General features: G+C 40.3%; 1 protein-coding gene across 1 annotated transcript in view; it reads left to right on the top strand.

The window, feature by feature from the left end:
• The window catches only part of PPP3CA (protein phosphatase 3 catalytic subunit alpha), a 194,251-nt gene that overhangs the window by 76,976 nt on the left and 98,021 nt on the right, over nucleotides 1-19,254 (top strand). Inside the window, exon 2 of the mRNA XM_080368667.1 lies at nucleotides 4,725-4,925. Coding sequence (XP_080224793.1) covers nucleotides 4,725-4,925 — 201 coding nt within the window. The remainder of the gene's footprint in view (nucleotides 1-4,724; nucleotides 4,926-19,254) is intronic.

The following is a 19,254-nucleotide window of genomic DNA, read 5'->3' on the forward strand; positions in this document are numbered from 1 at the left end:
TGTGGTCTGTTCAGTTTCTCATGTTTTTTTCTAATTAATCGTTAATCACCTGCTATTGGAATGTATCTTTTTTTCTTTAATTATCCACTGGTACGTGTTAGAAATCTGCCTGCGGAGCTCTTACAGTGCCGCAGGGTATGCCATATTTTTCTTTTAATCAGTAGGTAACATTTCATAGCTTTTGTTTGTTTGACTGCTTGTCTGTTTTGCTCTGTCTTTATAAATATAAAAATCTACTTTCATCACACATGCATATAGAGTAGTTTCTGCAAAATAATAGGATGCTGCATGGGTTTTTTAACACTGCGATACCTTTGGGAAGAACAGAGGCAGTTGTCTTGCAAAGGAATGCAAGCTAATGGTATGTGCTTCTTCTAGCCAAACTGATTGGACGTGAGTAATAAGTTTTCCCTCTCCTTCCTCCACACAGGAAATATTGGATCATTAAGACTAGCAAGCCTTCTGGGTTTTTGGTTTTGTTTTTGATGGTTGCTTGGAGAATTGCGGAGTTCTCATACACCTTCCTTTTCCTTGCAGTGATTATTCTTCTTCCATGTTGCATAATGAATTATTGTTTATAGCTCATGTATCTGCCTGAGGATGGGTGAGGAGCTGACCAAGAGCTTTATGGGTCAGGATTAAAGGGAGGGCAGGGACATTATTGTGCAGGGGTCTGCTACAGGCTGTCTGACCAGGAAGGATGAGCAGACAAGGCCCTCTATAGACAGATAGGAGCAGCCTCACATTCACAAGTCCTGGTTGTCATGGGGGACTTCAGCGACCCCAGTATCTGTTGGAGGGACAACACAGCAGGGTATAAGCAATCCAGGGGGTTGTTCCTGGAACGTGTTGATGATAAATTCCTTTGCCAAGTGCTAGAGGAGCCAGTGAGGAGAGGTGCTACGCTGGACCTTGTTCTCACCAACAAGGAGGGCCTGGTGGGGAATGTGAAGCTGCAGTGACCATGTAATGGTGAAGTTCAAGATCCTTAGCGCAGTGAGGAGGGCGCACAGCAAGCTTGCTATGCTGGAGTGCAGGAGAGCGGACTTCAGCCTCTTCAGGGATCTGCTTGGTAGAGTAGTGTGGGATAAAGCCCTGGAGGGAAGAGGGGCCTGAGAAAGCTGGTTGATATTCAAGGATCACCTCCTCCAAGCTCAGGAGCAGTGTGGAAGTCAGAAGAGGAAGTCAGGCAGAAGAGCCAGCAGGCTTGTGTGGATGAACATGGAGCTCCTGGAGAAACTCAAACACAAAAAGGAATTCTACAGAAGATGGAACAAGAACAGGTAGCCTGGGAGGAATTTGTCTGAGCAGGGATCAGGTGAGGAAAGCTAAAGCCCTGGTAGAATGAAATCTGGCCAGGGATGTCAAGGGCAACAAGAAAAGCTTCTATGGGTACATCAGTGATAAAAGGAAGGCTAGGGAAAATGAGGGCCCTCTCTGGAAGGAAGCAGGAGACCTGGTTACCTGGGATATGGGGAAGGCTGAGGTACTCAATGACTTTATTGCCTTGTTTTTCACTGGCAAGTGCTCCAGCCACACTGCCCAAGTTGAAGAAGGCAAAGGCAGGGACTGGGAGAATGAAAAACTACCTACTGTAGGAGAAGGTCAGGTTGAAGACCATCTAAGGAGCCTGAAGATGCACAAGTCTATGGGATCTGATGAGATGCATCTGCAGGTTCTGAGGGAACTGGTGGATGAAGTTGCTAAGCCCCTATCCATCATATTTAAGAAGTCATGGCACTCAGGTGAAGTTCCCACTGACTGGAAAAGGGAAACGTAACCCCCCTTTTTAAAAAGGAAAATAAGGAAGGCCTGAGGAACTACACGGCAGTCAGTCTCATGTCTCTGCCCAGCAAGATCAAGGAGCCGATCCTCCTGGAAACTATGCCAGTATTGGGACCAGTGCTGTTTAATTTCTTTCCCAGTGACATAGACAGTGGGATTGGGTGCACCTGCAGCAGGTTTGCTGATGACACCAAGCTGTGTGGTGCAGTTGACACGCTGGAGGGAAGGGATGCCATCCGGAGGGACCTCAACAGGCTTGAGAAGTGGGCCCGTGTGAGCCCCATCAAGTTCAACAAGGCCAATTGCATGGTCCTGCACATGGGTCAGGGCCATCTCAAGTACAAATGTAGGCTGGGTCGGGAATGGATTGAGAGCAGCCCTGAGGAGAAAGACTTCTGGGGGGAGGTGGGGGCATGGCGGGGATTATTAACAAGAAGTAACAAGAAGCTCAGTGTGACCAGGCAATGTGTGCCTGCAGCCCAGAAAGCCAACCATATGCTGGGCCACATCAAAAGAAGCGTGGCCAGCAGGTCAAGGGAGGTGGTTCTCCCCCTCTACTCTGCTCTCATGAGACCCCACTTGGCAGACTGCCTTCAGCAATGGGGCTCCTAGCATAAGGAGGGCATGGAGCTGCTGGAGTGGGTCCAGAGGAGGGCCACAAAGATGATGAGAGGGCTGGAGCACCTCTCCTGTGAAGACAGGCTGAGAGAGTTGGGGTTGTTCAGCCTGCAGAAGGGAAGGCTCTGCGGACACCTTATTGAAGCCTGCCAGTACCTAAAGGGGGCTTACAGGAAAGCCAGAGAGAGACTTTTTGCGAGGGCCTGTAGTGCCAGGGCAAGGGGGAATGGCTTATTACTGAAAGAGGGTAGATTTAGATTAGATATTAGGAAGAAATTCTTTACTGTGAGGGTGGTGAGGCCCTGGAACAGGTGGCCCAGAGCAGCTGTGGATGCCCCATCCCTGGCAGTGTTCAGGGCCAGCCTGGATGGGGCTCTGAGCGACCTGGTCTAGTGGAAGGTGTCCCTGCCCATGGTAGGGGGTTGGGACTAGATGATCTTTAATGTCCCTTCTGACCCAAACCATTCTATGGTTCTGTGATACAGGTATCTTGCTTTTGAGGGTCTGCTGCAGATATATGAAAGATTGACAAAGCATATAACCTATTTTTTGTGAATGTCATGGGATGGGTTTAACTGCAGTAGCTGCAGAGAAGGGGGTGAGGTTTTTATCTTTAACAGCCTACCTCTTACAGAAGTACCATTTAAAACATAAACTAATTTCAAGTGGTCTAGTTCTTGTCAGTTGAGTGAGAGGTTTGCCATGGCTCTGTGGCAGGGCTTTCCAGAGCTGAGGACTGTATTTTAACTTCGATGTTGGTTGTAGGTCTCATTGCTTCAGGAGAATCCCAGTGATGTCTGGGACATCACAAATATTCACCTTTTCCCTGTTTTGTGCCATGTTTAAGTCTGAGAGCAGTTGGACTTCAGTGTATTGGTAAGACCCACATTCATTAGTCCCACCAGACTATTTCAGTAAATGGATTGCTGGAGCTGGTGCAGTAAAAAGGAGAAAAAAAAAGAAATTGAGCTCCACGCCCTGCACCCCCCCCCCCAAAAAAAAAAAAAAAAAAAGCCCAGCATTTTCTGAAGATGCTTGTGTTTAAAATAGCAGTGGAAAATAACTGCAAGAAGTGAAATTGTTTATTATCTGCTCTGTTACTTGTGGTGTAAGTGAAGAGTTCTTGGCTTGGGCTTTAAATGAGGTGTGTGATCTGTGGGCTGTTTCTGAAGTACACTGATTGTTAGCTTCAGTTTCCTTCTTATTTCACAGATACATTGATCTGCTGCATTAGGGTTTTGTGTCTCACAATGTGACAGAGCTGCCAGTAAGACACTCCACGGGACACAAGGCCCTTTGGCAGGGACAGGGCTGCACTGCAGATGTGGCCAGCTGGGACCAGCCCAGAGGCCACCTCCCTGCTTGGAGCTCCCAAACAACCTGACCCTCCTGCAGCTGTGGTAGGGATCAGTGTAATTACCCTGTGGCTGGTGAGGCAGGCAGTGCCTAATGCCACTCTGATTGAACTGTGAGGGAAAGGGGATTAAGCTGGGATAACACTCCAGCGTCATCCTGGCAGCTGACAGCATCAACTTCAAGCCTTCTCGCTCCAGCTGGCTCCAAGAGTGTGAGAGCAGAAACATCTGAAGTTTGCTGTATGCCTCAGACCTTACGTGACAGCAGTACGCAGCTTGCTAGTTGCTGCCATGTTGCTAGGGTAACCTGCCTATTTATTCATTTATTTCCAACTTCAGTCTGATGCATCCTCTGCCCTGCCTTTGCTGGAGTGGTCTGTTTGGCACTCAGGACCGCTTTGATGGGCTTCAAATGTATCTTGAGTAGCTAACTATTATGCAGGGAAGACATCTTCCATCTCCCTGTCCCAACTTGTTAGAGAGAGGTCTGTCTTGGATTTTAGCATATTAATTGGAGTGTATCGATGTATGTCCATGCAGGGAAATTAAATATTGCACTTGTTTGTGCATCTTATGCTCTTAATGGAAGGAAGTGTTATATCAGTGTTCTCTAGTGCTGCTAGAGCAGTTTAAGCTTTATTCCCTTCTTTCCCCGATATTCCCATGCCTTTTGGGGGGCTTGTTTGAATGTATCTACCTGTAAATGTGGCCTAAATCTTCCTCTCAGTTTTTTTATAAGGATGAATTAGTTGTTCTTGCATGCATGAATAATGTTGCCAGCAGAATACATGCACTTTAATGGTATCTTTGATAATCTATGTACAATGTAAACTACAAATTATGAGACAGTAGAAAATCCACGTTAACACTGCTTTGCAGCAGAGGTGTCTTTTGAAATGTGTCATTATCAGCAATAGAGCCTTTGCTGTAAAAAGTGACCAGATACTTTTGTTTTTTTCCACTCAGCTGTCCCATTTCCTCCAAGTCACCGGCTCACAGCTAAGGAAGTATTTGATAATGATGGAAAACCTCGTGTGGATATCTTAAAGGCACACCTTATGAAAGAAGGGAGACTGGAAGAGAGCGTTGCTTTGAGAATAATAACAGAGGGAGCTTCAATTCTCCGTCAGGAAAAAAATTTGCTGGACATAGATGCACCAGTCACAGGTTAGTATGGAGTTACGGTGATGGAGGGGATGTTTGCTGGTTTGGGATGTGTTAAGTAATACATTAGTGTATGTGGCTTCCTAAGGAGCTGAAAGGCAGCTTGAAAATATTTTTTTTTTTCCAATACTTGATTCTCTTTTTGTCTGCTACCACTAGGATAATGGAGGCCATCAAGCAGCTTGTAAATTAGAGGAAAGGATCACATCTGCTGAGCCTTCTGTTTCTAAGGCAGAGAACATTTTTAGTTGTTAGGAGAAGATCAGAACTTTCTTAAACTTCAGAAAATATCTGGGCTTTGCACCACGTATTAATTCCGTGATTTTATAGATGTAATTTACCATAGTAGCACTGTTCAGACATACAGACACTGTTGGGCTCTGAAGGAACAATAGTGTCAGAGTAAATGGAAATTTTAATTAAATGCTAAAGGAAAATAACAAGTTCAGTGTAAAGGAAAAAAAATAGCAGAATCCCAGTTTGTGTTGCCTGGGGGATTAATGAATTCTGCTGGTTGCAGAACCCATCCTGCCCTTGACTATCAAACACTACCACCCACTCATTAATCCTCAGGAAATGCCTTATACTTTGAATTTCCTTCTCTAATTGTCTCCTGCCTCTGACTGCATTCTGAATGTATGAATGCATTTGCCTGCTGTAATGTGCCTCCTCCTCTGTTTTGTTGTTGTTATTGGATATGAATGGATTTTTGGCAAGAAATTTTCTGTGGCATAGAAAGTTAGCTGTGGGGCAAAAAGTAACTGATTCCAGCCAGCTTGAACTATGAAACCAAAGTACAAAACTCTGTTTAAGAAGGCAGGTTTTTTTGTCACTTTTGTTTCTGGAGAGACCTAACAAAGATTAAAGAAATAGGTTCATCTGCTGCAGAAGAATGGTTACCTGTCTTTATCATTAGTACTGGTAGCATTCACCAAAATCTATACGGAAGTAGCAAAACCTTCATTTTCAGGAAATCTCTGAAGAGCATAGTATCCAGACTAGAATGATGCACAAGTTATTAAAGCTTGTAATTTTAAAAATGACATTGAAATAGGGGATTGTAGATTGACCTGGAGAGGTAATGTGTATCATCTTTTATGTAATAATTAGCTTGTCATACTGCTATACAATTCTGATGGAAAAGATGTCAATCATGTTGTGGCTTATGTATGAATAAAGGAAGTAGGATGAATAAAAAGATCCCCTGAGTAGGCTAGGAGTGAAGCTCTGCAGACATTTTCTTTGACACTTTAGGATAAATGAAAGAAGTCATAGAGGTGTGCAATACCATGTCCATAACTGAGTAGCAGACATTCAGAAAATTCTACTTTTCTGTTGATTTTTTCCTTTTATTTGAGTGTAATTTTTTAAAATCCATTGAGTGGTGTAGACTGTAGGAGGATAGGTGTGATGTGGTGTGTCCCGGCTGATTTCTATAAGTCCATGTTTAATGTGTTCTCTCTCTCTGTCTTTTAAATTTTTCTCTTTAGATTTTTTTCTTAAATGCTTTTGAAGGTATCGGAATTGTTCTGAATTATTTTTTGGAGATTAATCTCCTGAAGGTTACCCCATTGTATAACACTGGTATAATTTAAGTCTTTGATTCTTTTTTCAGTTGAGCCTACACGTTGCTTTGTTCCTGCTTTTGAAATTATTCTCATGCAGTGGTTGTGATCAGCAGTCTTCGGGGTGGCTACTGTCTTTTAAACTAGCGTAGGAAAGCTGGGCTCCTAATGCTTGTTAGCACTTCTCAGCTACCCCGCTAATGTTCTATATGAACAAACATGAAAGCTGGAGCTATGAAAGCAATCATCAAAAGAAGAAAAAAAAAATTATGAGGGGGAGGTTGGGAAAGCTTGTGAAGCATGTTGTTGTGGGCCTGACAGTTTTCTTTGCATGAGTAGTATGACAGCAGGTGACTAGATAAAGAGAGTATCAGTTGACCAATGATGTGGTCGAAGTGAAAGATACACAGGCAATCAAGAAATAACTATGGAGTACAAGAAAGTTTTTCTCAAATGTATGGAAGAACAAACAAAATCACTGACAGAGTGGAGAAGAAAATAAGTTTTAGATTTTAGGCATGGCAAACAGTCTTGTTGGAGTGACAGTCATAAATCATTAATATGGGGTGCTTTGTGGGAGATGCATTCATCTTTTAGAAACATATCCCTATAGCTGGGTAATGAGATGGTGATCATCAAAAAGGGGAGGTATAACAGCAAAACTGTTGAAATAAGAGTACTGTGGGTTAGTACAGTGATATGCTTGATAAATGGTAAAGAACATGCAAAGTTTTTTCATAAAGCCTTGTGTAGCCATCCCTCAGCTCAAAATTTATTCTGTTTATTTTAAGGGGTGATATAATTGTCCTCAGAAAAAATATCAGAGTTGTGTTTATAAGCAAAGTCATGTGAAACAAAGCGGGTACATAGAAGACCTGGATTTGAAGGAGATGATTTGTGTGATGGGGGGAGACATACAAACAGCCTTAATGTGGAATGCAAAGTCCATTATTTTGCATTTATGTGTGAAACCTTACTCTGTGTCTGTAGTTAGCTGGAAGCACCAATGTGACACTCACTTTGAAGTAATACATTTTGTTTTCAAATTTGGCAAGGTTATAAGCCTTTTGAATTATTTCTAATTAATTTGCGACCTTTAGCTCAAATTCTGTCATTTGCTACATACATATGTACATGCATGGATGGTTTGCTACAGTTCTGGCTTACAACCCAGGTGAACTATTTCTGCATTTGTTAGACAGATTGGCTGTTCACTGGGTATAAATCTGAACAGAGCTGGGACTAAGGAAAGACTCAGAGTCCTCTGCTATCAGGACTCTTCTTGCATCTGGGAAGTGTTGAGGCAACTTTGTCTTGACTTGTGCATGTGAGTTGGGAAGGATGGAGAGAATTAGGTCAAAAGAAGTGAGTGTATTGAGTGGGAGGCTGAAAGTAGGGGTGAGAAGTAGTGACAGGCTGCTCAAGAGATGACAAGGAGGTGATTGAGACTGGCCACTTGACTTGAAGACAAGAATGTGATAGAGGTGAAAAGCTTGGGAGACAAGAAAATGGCCAAGAGGCTGTCAGAGGTTGTCAGGGGATGGCTGGGCAGGCAAAGTAGGAGGATCAGCAAGAGGTTGACAGTATTTGGACTAGTATTGGGACTAGCTGGGCAAGGCATCTGCTCTGTCACCTGCTCTGGGAGGTGAAGGGGCATATGGTGGAATGGGCCTGGCTGTAGACCAACAGCTGTGGTAGAAGCAGTTACTAGTATAGATCTGTCTCGTGACTGGAAGCAGTGAGGGGTTGGCACAAGGGTTGCGAAGTAATCTGGGTTTCCAGTGTGGGGAAGAAGTGAGCCAGGCACCCTGGGCTACCAGGATGCTTTCCAGTTGCCTGCAGCACCATGGGGAGTGTCCATGCCGACCTTCACCCACCAGGGAATGGGCAGATGGCAAGGGGACAGGGAACCACCTTTCACAGATGGATTGTTCCTGACTTCTTCATCTATACCCTCTTCTTTTGGAGGCATGTGGTCTTTGTCTTAAGCTTGTGGGTTTAATGAGGTTGATCTACCACCAGATTACAGCTGTTCAGTGTTCAGATGAAAGACTTCTCTGTGGCAGCCTTAGAATTTCCAGTCCTGATTTATGTTCATAACAGTATGACACATGGAGAAATGGGCTCATTTTTAATTGATTTTTTTTTTCTAGAAAGCTAGGTAAGTATATGTCTGAACCTCCCTGATGGCAATATTTACTGAAGTCATGCTCCAAAGAACAGTTGGGAATGCAAGATTTTGGATTACCTGGGTAGCTTTATGTGGCTTTATTATATAGGTTCATAACTATAACAGAGTGGTTCTGGGTAACTGATGTATGCTACCCTTTGCATGACTAGTAATTACCTGCTTGTTTTTGTGGACCCTCAATTCCCGATCTAAAACCTGCTGTTCTTAAGTACTGAGCACTCTTAACTGCATGCCAAGCATGTGTCCCTTTCATTTCAGTGCATGGGTAACTTTCTCTGTGCGTGAATATATGAGAATACCTCTGTATATTCAAGAACTATCTATAAGATAAGTTCTTGGGATTTTTGAGTGTTTTATGTCAGAAAAATGAATTTAGGTAAAGTTTTGACAGCAACGTTGCCTTGTTTGGCTCCCAGTAAAATGGATCCTTTACCTCACCTGTGTGTTGAACACAATAATTAACACGGGTCTTTAGTAATTATGTAATACTGTTATACTGGGTGGTGTTGCAAGACTGTGAGCAAGCTGATCATGCTGTCTTCAGAGTAAGGTTCATAAACATTTTGTGGCTAAAGCATATTTCACACAATGAAGAGAACACAACTTGAAAGTTGCTCACTGGGTGAATATTCTGTCCACTGCATGGAAAAGAGCAGAAAGTGACTATATAATTAAGGAATCTGTAGCATGATGCATATGCAGGAGAGGTTGTACTTGAAACCTTAATTCTGTCACATCCTAAATATGGATATTTTTTATTTTTGCCAAAATTTGTAGTGTTTACTTTAATTACTAGGTGTGTGATTTATTGACATTAGTGGGCCTCAGTTCAGTGGTCCTTTACAAAGCAACTGAACCTGCACTTTTGGAACATGGTAAATTGTTGTTTTCCAACATCTGCAAAAATTACCAGCTACAGGAGGTTAAATGGCTTTACTAATCTGGAGGGGCTAGGATTAAAATACAAGAACCCCAAAGGTCATGTTGCAGAATTTGTTGTCGCCAGCTATTTTGGTGTTCAAAAAACAGCCAATTCCAGCTTCAAAGCTAGATCTAATTTTGAAGTTGGCCCTGTTTTGAGCAGAGGAGGTTGCTCTAGATGACATTCCCACCTTAACTTTTCTGTGATTTTTAATTTATACCTCCTTAAATAACATACTTAACTAGAGGGTAGACCTAGAACTCTAAGTGGTATGTTTGTTTAATATCTATTATTGTGTGTGTTTGTACCTTTTGGATTATTTTTCTTGAGGATATTGTTAGATTTTAAAAAATACTGAATGAAAATAGCATATCTCTTGCATATATGACTGCACAAGTGAATAAGCTAGTCAGAGGTGCGTGTTGGTGTTTTTCAGGTAAGTCTTTTTTTCCCTGTCAATATCCATTTAAAAAGTAATTGCTCTGTTTCTTCTTGTAACATTTGGCATCTCTCATTTTTTGTACCCAGTGTGCATTCCCTTTGCTTAGTCTCTGCCCATCGTTATTTACAAGAGCTTCCTCCAGTAAACTAAGAACAAAAAACCCTAAGTCATATTCATCTTTATAGACTTGTGCTTTTTTGCATGTGATGATTTTCTGTAATGTATGAACATTACCAAGGCAGCTGCCTGTGTACAGATGTTCTCAATTCTGTTTCTGTGGGTGCCACCAACAGCAGTGGCAATGATAATGGTTTCTGGCCTGGTAACAATAGTCAGGCCATGTGCAGGCACAGGGGGCAGCATCTGTCAGTCCCTCATTTAGAAAAAATAGGAAATAGGTAAAACAAGCATATAATCTTCTTCTGAACCTTCAGGTACTTTACTGAAAAAGCCCTGACTCTGCTGTACTGTGTTCAAAGCTTCCTGAAATGCCAGGTGCATGCAGCTTGGTATGTGAGGATAGGAGAGCACTGGATAAAGACAGAATAAAAGCTTACTGTTGCAGTGTAGGAAGTTTCAGTTTCTACAGGTCTTTTCCTTGGCCATATATTCCTCTACTAACTCCTGGTTTTGCAGTTCATGCATTTATGGATGTGGTAGATACAAGGAAACCACTGTTCCTTGCTATTCTCTTTGCATTGCGTAATGTAAGTAGGGTGTGTATGTATTTCCAGTAGGTATATAAGAACTAACCTTGTGCGTACTAAGGGGGAATACATCCACTTGCAGTTTCATTGTAATGTCTTTGAGTAAAAATTCTATTGGATTGGTTGAATGTTGCGGCAGTATGGATTTACAACTTACTTGATTTGCTTGTAATGTTTGTATTGTCATGAGCATGCTGAGAGTTTTTGCAAGTTGAACTCTAAATTGATGGGAAGGGAGACATTTTGGGCATTTGGGGATAGCCTCTGTCAGAGCTGCAGCAACTCTGGTGACCTTCAGAAACCTCTGCTGCATTATAGGCCCATAAAAACTATAGAGGGAGTGCCCTTTCCTGCCAGCACGTGCCTTTGAGGTCTTTGAGGCATACAGGTATTCTCTGGATATGTTATTTCATGGGATGGTAGGGTCTCCTAGGTCTGAACGTTTCCTCATGTTCCACATAATTTTTCCTTTGCCTAATTTCTCTACTTAAGTAGCATAAAATAATATTAGTAGGTTGCTAGTGCTGTGCAAATTACAACTTTGTAAAAATCAAGAATGTCTAGCTAAAGTGATCAATGCTAAGGCAAGCTACTAGAAGTATTTATGCCCACATTATAGTAAAAAGACAATCATGTTTAAAATTGCATTGAACTGTAGCACACGTAAATAATCTGATGCAATGGAGAGTCAAACTAACACAGTTCTTTCTGATTTTTACCTTTGAAGCAGTTTAAGATAGAATTCCAGTATGGAAAATAAACAAGATTTCTTATCAGGGACCTACATGTCCTATGAGATCTAAGCATATTAGCACAAATCAAAGTTTGTCTGAAATTAATGTTTCAGTAAAAGCACGTTTAGTTAAAACTTCTCTATTTCTCACTTAAGTAATTTACTTTATACTCTAAACTTAATATACCATGATTACTGTTGAGGCAACTCTTTTGAATTTCCAGGACAGTGTTGTAACTAAAATATTTACTTATGTGTCATGAAAATAGCATATACATGATCATATTTTAAATCTTCATCCTGAGTGGCTTGTGTCTTCACATTCCCAAATCTAAAAGCTTTAATGCCCATTTGAAGCCTAGATGCCTGCAGCTTCTGAGGTTAAGTGTTAACCAGAAGAATTATTATTTTCCCTTCTTTGCCATAATGCGCATACTCATTAGTTATCTTTAAAAAAAATCTTTAATACTGTTTGCTATACTAAGAGTATGTAAGTGACGGCATCTGCCCTCCAAACAGGTTTGGAGTTCAACACTTTTTTTCTGTATCTTAGCCAAGTAATGGTATCTTTCAGTTTTGAATAACTTCTTTAGCTGTTTTAACTGCTTTGGTATTCCTTCAGAAAATGTCCTGGAATTTTGTTTGTTCAAGCCTTTTAAGGCATGAGTCCCAAATGTTTCTGGTATAACTACAGCATTTTGAGTTTCTGTGTTACTCTGGTATACGTTCCCTGTGTGGACCAGTAACATCTGAGCACCGCACACATTTCAGCAAATTATTCTTGCTCTCAGAAGAAATTGCTTGCAGTGAATTCTCCTGCATCATAGGAAAATGAACTTTGGCTGCCCTGAGGTAACTGTCGGTTTGAAATAAACTTTTGACTGGTTTCTTTCTTAGTATCAGTTCACAATCTCATTTGTGTAAATAACATGACATTTCAACAGAACAGGTTGAAACCTCCTCCAAGAGGAGGAAGGGGAAAGTATCAACAGCACCATCTACTCTTGCATCCTGCTTGAAAACAAATCATAGGCTAAATCTTTTTACAAGCCTGTATAAGGCAGGTGTATTCTCTGACTTAAAAATAAATCTCTGACATAAATAGTGAATTAGACTTTATGAAGAAATATTTCCCATCATTTTTTAAAATGTTATTATACTCTTTTTCTCAATGTGCGCATGAGCACAGTTTGCTGTTCAAATAATTATTTCTCTTTACATATTGCTGTTGAATGTGTTATTAAAATACAGAGAACCTGCACGTTAAACTCCTGTTAAAAATAATTTGTGATATAAACATACTGTTGAACAGCTAAAGTGAATTTGATTGGATCCTTTAATTGGATTGCTGATTAAAACTGACACTGTTCCAGCTATTTTGCATGCTTTATTGAGAACTCATAATACATCAAATCACTTGTGGCTTAAAAACTGCGACTTCGGAAAGAAAGTGAAGATGTAAGGCTGTACGTATTCAGGTGGCTGTTTTTTTTATTTGTTCCTTCCATAAATGCTTCTGTCAGTTCCAGATATAGATTGAAATGTGCCTGCCTGTATCCCTGGTAGAACAAAGTGATTGCATCTTGTAGCTTAATTGAGCTGCTTCAGACATTAGCATCTGACATTTTGGCAGAGCTGATGTTTTCTAGTAGCGACTGCTTAAATCTATCATGATTGCCAAGACAGTGGATACTACAGATCGTATTCTTTACAACTACCTCCCTTGTTCTTACAAATAGTCCATCTATAGTTAACTTGCTTTGGTGCAAAAATCATAGTCAAATAAACGGGAGTGAAATTGTGGAATCTGAGACGCCCTTCAGATGTGGAGCTTAATTTGATGCTGTGAAATGGAGGATCAAATATGCGTTGGGCTTCAAGTCAGTACAGAAATTGCACTGATTAAAAAATAACCAGCAAAAATAAAAAAACAACTGCTTGCAAATATCTAAGTCTTTAGGACTTCATTCGTCTTACCTTTTATTTACCATGTGGGTGCTTCTTCATCATGTAAAAATACTGACGGAACAATATAGCATGTTAGCATTTCTTGTAGGGCTGTTCCAAGAAGACATAAACACCATTGCTATGATGTACTATTGTAGTTTCTCAAAGATTTTTCTGAAACTTGTACATCAGGTTTTTTATTTGTTTTGCAATTGTGTAGTCAGTGGCACAATTTTAGTTAGGACTGGGTAGTTCTGGGTCTTAGACACTTGGATTATTTTTTGAAAATAACCATGACGCTTGCACTGTGTAATCCTCATTAGAAAGAAAGAGATCTTTTGTTCTTGCCTTTCATGTCCTCTTAGTATTGCTTAGTTATTCCTCCTTTTGATTCTGGCCTCAGGTTAATTTAACTCAATCTTAGGTCATAGTTTATATTGGCAAGGGGTGTGGGAATGCAGTGGGATCACTGTTGAAATTGCAGCCACCCACATTCCTTCCTTCCCCATTTTGGATGGAGGAGCTACTGAAATGAGTAAGACCTAGAAGGGGGCAGAGGGAAATTCCAGCATATGTTTACCTTCCCCCCCAGCAAAACAAAAATCTGCTAGTCACACATGAACCTGCACTCCCCACTTTGTGCGTGATGCTGGAAGGAGGATTGTTTCTGTCTTAATCACACTTTACCTGCAACAGTTGTAGAGCAGCTGTAGTGTTGAAGTCAAGCCAGGAACAGCTATGGGAGAGAAGAGGAGGAACTAGAAGAGTGCAAGGGGGTGGACTAATAGCAAGACAAGAGACAAACAGTGTTTTGTGTCAGCTGACCGTTGCCACTTGGTGGAGGTACCACTATGTTGATGTGATTTGGGAATCACTGTACAGATGTGTGCCCCTGTTGTTTAGAGTCCAGCAGTGCTTTTGGAGCTTAACACCAGCCATCTCTTGCCTTCTTCTGTGCTTTATGTTTGTGTGTCTAACCTCTCACCAAAACCTGACTGTGAAGCACTGGCAAGTGAAAAAGAGATAATTAGTAAATTAATTCCCAAGAGATATTATGAACATTACCTGTCATCACTTAGGAAGAGCATAACTGAGAGAGCATCAGAAGTTGTAAATCATGCTTATAGAAGGATTTTATTCTGGGGTGGGTTGCTCCTTACTTCGTCCTGCCTTTAGATGCTTTTTCATAAGCATTTTAATTCTTCTAAATAATGCTGCCAGAGGTGAGACAGATACTTTCTCTGTTTAGTTTTCTACAGTTTATCTAGATAAAACATTTCTAGAATAATTTCCAAGTGTATATGGTATCCTCTGTGAAGATACTGCCTTTTTAAATGAAAAAAAAACCCCAACCCTCTATAGTTTTAAATATTTAAATTATTTTTTAAAAACCCTCATATTTTTAAATTGTGTTTAAACTCTGTAAAATTTACACTTACTAAATAAATGCTCCAATCGTGAAAATTAATTATGCTGAACAGGAGCATGTTTTTAATCTGCAGTTGCCTTTGGAAAGTCTTGGGAAGTGTCATAGGGGATTGTGGAAATAGTGTATGTGATTTGTACTAGAGTGTGTCAAGCCATGGCATTTTTCTTCTGACCCAGGGGTCATTATGTGCCTTTTTTAGGGCATCAAATTGTTAAATGGTAAGTTTCAAATGTTCTTTGGTGCTGTCTCCAGAATGACTGTGTTGGCTTCTTTGTTCTCTTAAATTTGGGCATTTAAATCTAGTTGCAATTCATGTATTGATACCACTCGGGATGCTAATTACTTCCTGAGAAAATTTTCTTGATAAGTGAGGAGGATTGTGCTCCTCATCTTCTGCCAAAGATTCAGCAAGAATTAAATTTTCAAGAGGAATCTAAATCTGAATTTTGTCATTCCACTTCTTTATTGTGTAAATAATCCCTTGAGCTCAGCAGTTGTCTAAACCTCTTGGATCACTTGATTTAAGTCAGTGTTGTTCCTTTTTGTGATTTTTTTTTTTTTTTTTTTTTTTAATCCAGCTACATTGTCATCTTTAAAGCAGGCAACGCAAGAACAGTGGTAATGGATTAAGTTCCAATTTAACAGCCTGTGACTAAGAATCAAAAGCATCCTTTTGGTGCTCAGCACAAGGGAACGTGCTGCAGAGAATCCTTCTGGCTCATTAGGTGTATCAGCACCATTGCTTTCAGATGTTACTTCTGTAAGTTGCCATGTTGAATATTTGACACTCACTCTTACTCGCCCTTCTTGCTCCAAATGCACTTCTGCAAGAAATTGTACCTTTACAAGTGGAAAACACCACAAAAGTATTGCTTTAATCAAAATGGGTTGAATTCAGAAATCCAATTGAATTGCATGTAGGAGTTCACTGCAGGAGTTTATCCAACTAGATAATTTTTTTTCCTGAAAACTCAAGGAGATAAAATTGAGCGAACTGTATCAAGATTTAGTCTTTATTAACCTGTATTAATAAACAACACTTTAAAATAGGATTTTAATATATAATATTAAAAAAACCCCAAACAAATAAGACAACCCACAATGCGTTTCAGTTCATCTTTCATGCATGTATGTTCTCTTCTGTGTTCAGTGCCATTTTGTACATACAGCCTGAGAGTTGCAGGGTGCTAGCGTGGGCTGGGGACATTGCCAGTGGCCTTAGAAATCAATCCTGTGACTTCAGCCTTTGACGAAGTGGCAGTACAAGAACACTTCAATTTTGTTTCTGCTTGGCTTACTTTCTGTCATGGGCAATAGTCGGAGTTGTCTGTAACAATAAATTATGAAAGCTAATGTTGCTTCTTTGTTCCACTTCATTTCCTTTTGGCTCTTAGCAGGCTTGAAGAGGGGAAAAAGCTAGCCTCAGTGCAGATAAACAATTAAAAGTAAAGAGAGGTAGGCTTGAGAGCTGCTTTTGAGATCAACCTACATATCTAAAACTAGGCTATACTTTTTTTTCTCAAAAAAAATAACAAAAACTCCGGTTGGAAGGGTAAAACTCCTTTTGAAGAGAAAATCATCTTTAGATTCTAAACAAATAAGAAAATGTGTCCCTGAACCACAATTAATTATTAGCGCCTATGACAGGTGATAGCCATTTCACCAAAATTTTACTTGATATGAGTAAACCATACATACATGGTAAACCAGTGTTCATGTGAGACTAGGTGGTATGTGTTTGGTATGTCTGGCTGCTTCCTGATGTACCTGCCATCAAGACTATATATTCTGTAATGTGCAAGAGAGAAAGAATAACCATTATGGTAAGGCCAGAACACGAAGCTCTCCAGGTGTTGCTGTAGGCATAGGCCAGACTACCACAAGTGTGGGAGAGAAGATAAGCAGAAGCAATTAATGTGAGTTAGCCTTTAATTTTGAAGTCTAATTTTCTGAGCAAGCATTTGGGAAAAATTTCAGGTTATCTTACTTGGGGACGCACTGAAAAATAAACTGGATTTGTGTGGGATTGAGGTGGCAATGAAATGATGATGATCTGCTACCTTTACTTGGTACAGATTTTTATGGCAGAAGGAAGTGTGTTTCAATTGCATAAGCAAAAAATTTTAAGTTTTTACATTAGTTGATCGAACTTTGTTTTGTGCGAGTTCTAAAACCTCAAGGGCTGTAATTTTTGTAATCTATAACAATATCAGGAATATGAATTCCTAGTTTTTATATAAAGCTTTTTTTCTTTGAAGAGCTTTTAGGGTTTAACATTAATCGAATGTGTAAAGGTTAAAACTTTGTAGCAATAGCAGTTATTCGCTGTACTATTGAAGCTAAATGACTCACTTTAGCTAGTTTAAACAAAATGAAAGCATTAGTCTGCCAAAAGATACCTGTCTTCTCTTACATTTCCAGGTTCTTTTGCTCTTATTTCATCACATGCTTTCCCTAGGCATCAGTGACTTATTCTCCAAACAAAAGCTTTTTTTCAGCATAGGATTTAATTCAGTAATGAAGATAATGTTATTTTTGTTATGTTCTTCCTGCATTAAGCCCTTTCCTTAAAATCACAGAATAATTTAGCTTGGCTGGTACCTTTGGTAGTCACATGGTTCTGCCCCTTGTTCAGAGCAGAGCCAGCTTCAAAGATAGATCAGGGCTAAATTCTGCTGCTGCTTTTTTCAACGAATCCATCTTCTTCCTTCCAACTTGCACACATTCCTCCTTCCCTATTAACACCATGTTTCTGAGCAGACCTCCTACTGTTCCAACTGCATCGGGAGGGAGGGTGGTTAACTCCTCACAAAAGCCATCATATTCTTCAGACATCAAGACTATCCCTCTTAATGTCTGAGCCTGTTTTATCAATTATCCACGTTGTGCGTTTTGCTCCAAGAACCCCAGTGACTCATCTGATCTCAGACCAGTTCATCAGACTAAGCCTCTGCAACGTTTCTTTGACTCTTCATAGGAGGACTATATGCAGTTCCTTCCCCACCCCAGTGAGATTATTCTTGAAAATCTGGCCATCGAAGAGTTGCTCTCTGAGCTGTGAGTCATCTGTCTTTTCTCAAGACCAAGTCCTTTCATGTGCTTCCTGGGACAGGCAGTGTTGACATCTAAGCTATCTCTAAGAGCTATTACTCTGCAGTGCCTGACTGATGATCATTCCCCACTAAGGTTACTGAAGTATATGGAGGAGAGCATGGTGTTCAAAGGCTGTTTTGAGTACCTGCGGCTGTCTCATCTGCACCCTCCTTAACCACCTACTCTCTCTGTCTGTCTTTGGACTCACAAAGTATTGCTTACTCAAGACTTTGAAAAAAAAAAAAAAGTTATCATGAAGAGGGTCCATCCTCCTGATGTGTCGTTGTTTCAACTGAAACCTTGGCCTCACTGATAGGTGATATATTAAATAGATTTTTGTGTCCTCAGGAGTACCTGGGCACAGAATCTGGCTTGCACAAAAATCTGACTGGTACCTTTATTCCATATTGAGGTGGCCCAAATCTCTTCAAACCTTTGGAAGTGAAGTATTTGGTTCAACTCACGTTAGTATTTTGGGCTGCAGGGGTGTAAAAAAGGACCTTCCCAAAGTACCTATCTACAGGGAAAGCATGGAGAAAGGTATTTCAGTAAGAAGGGTATGTTTCTAGTTGCAAGAAATGCATTAATATTGACAAGACTTTTGTGGAAAATACAGATGCTAATGCTTATAATTTCTCATATGATGTCTGTTCTGCTGCATTTTCCATTTTTTTTCTTGTGCACTAGAAACCTTTTCCAGTAAATAAGTGTTTATACCTAGAGCGTACACCATATGCGATCCCAAAGCACAATTGTTACAGCTGATAAATGTGCTGTGTGGGTGCTGTATCATTTGTGAGGCTCTGGTGTATTTGCATGCATACAGAGAATTTGTGTAATTAACCACACTAAACTGAGTAACACACAGCCTCCCCATTGTTTTTCTTTATGGTTGTAATTAGATGCTGAGAGAACTATAGCAGGAGATAGGAACAGTTTCCTTCTGCCACCCCTCAAACAGGTTTTCAATTCCAATTAAAATAAAGTACCTTTTCAACCAGAATATGTTACTCACATGATATCTACATCATTTAGAAACAGGCATGGGAAGCCTGGTTCAAAGGTAAATATTAGAAAAGAGAGAGTGGAGGAGAATAATTTAGAATCCTGAACCAATAGAAATTCAAGAGGTGATTCTTTGACTTGTTCAGTTATGCTCCAGTGAGAAATTTATACTAGAGGTCAACTAATGGGAAGAGGGGGGAACCCTGCTCACAAGAATTTGGGCACTAGAGATTTTTTTTTAGTTAAACTATATGATGTTCTTTGATACTTTGAAGAGTAAAATTTTATAGTTTTATAA

This window comes from Falco punctatus (genome assembly GCF_963210335.1).
Source record: "Falco punctatus genome assembly, chromosome: 1".
NCBI classification, from domain to species: Eukaryota; Metazoa; Chordata; class Aves; order Falconiformes; family Falconidae; genus Falco; species Falco punctatus.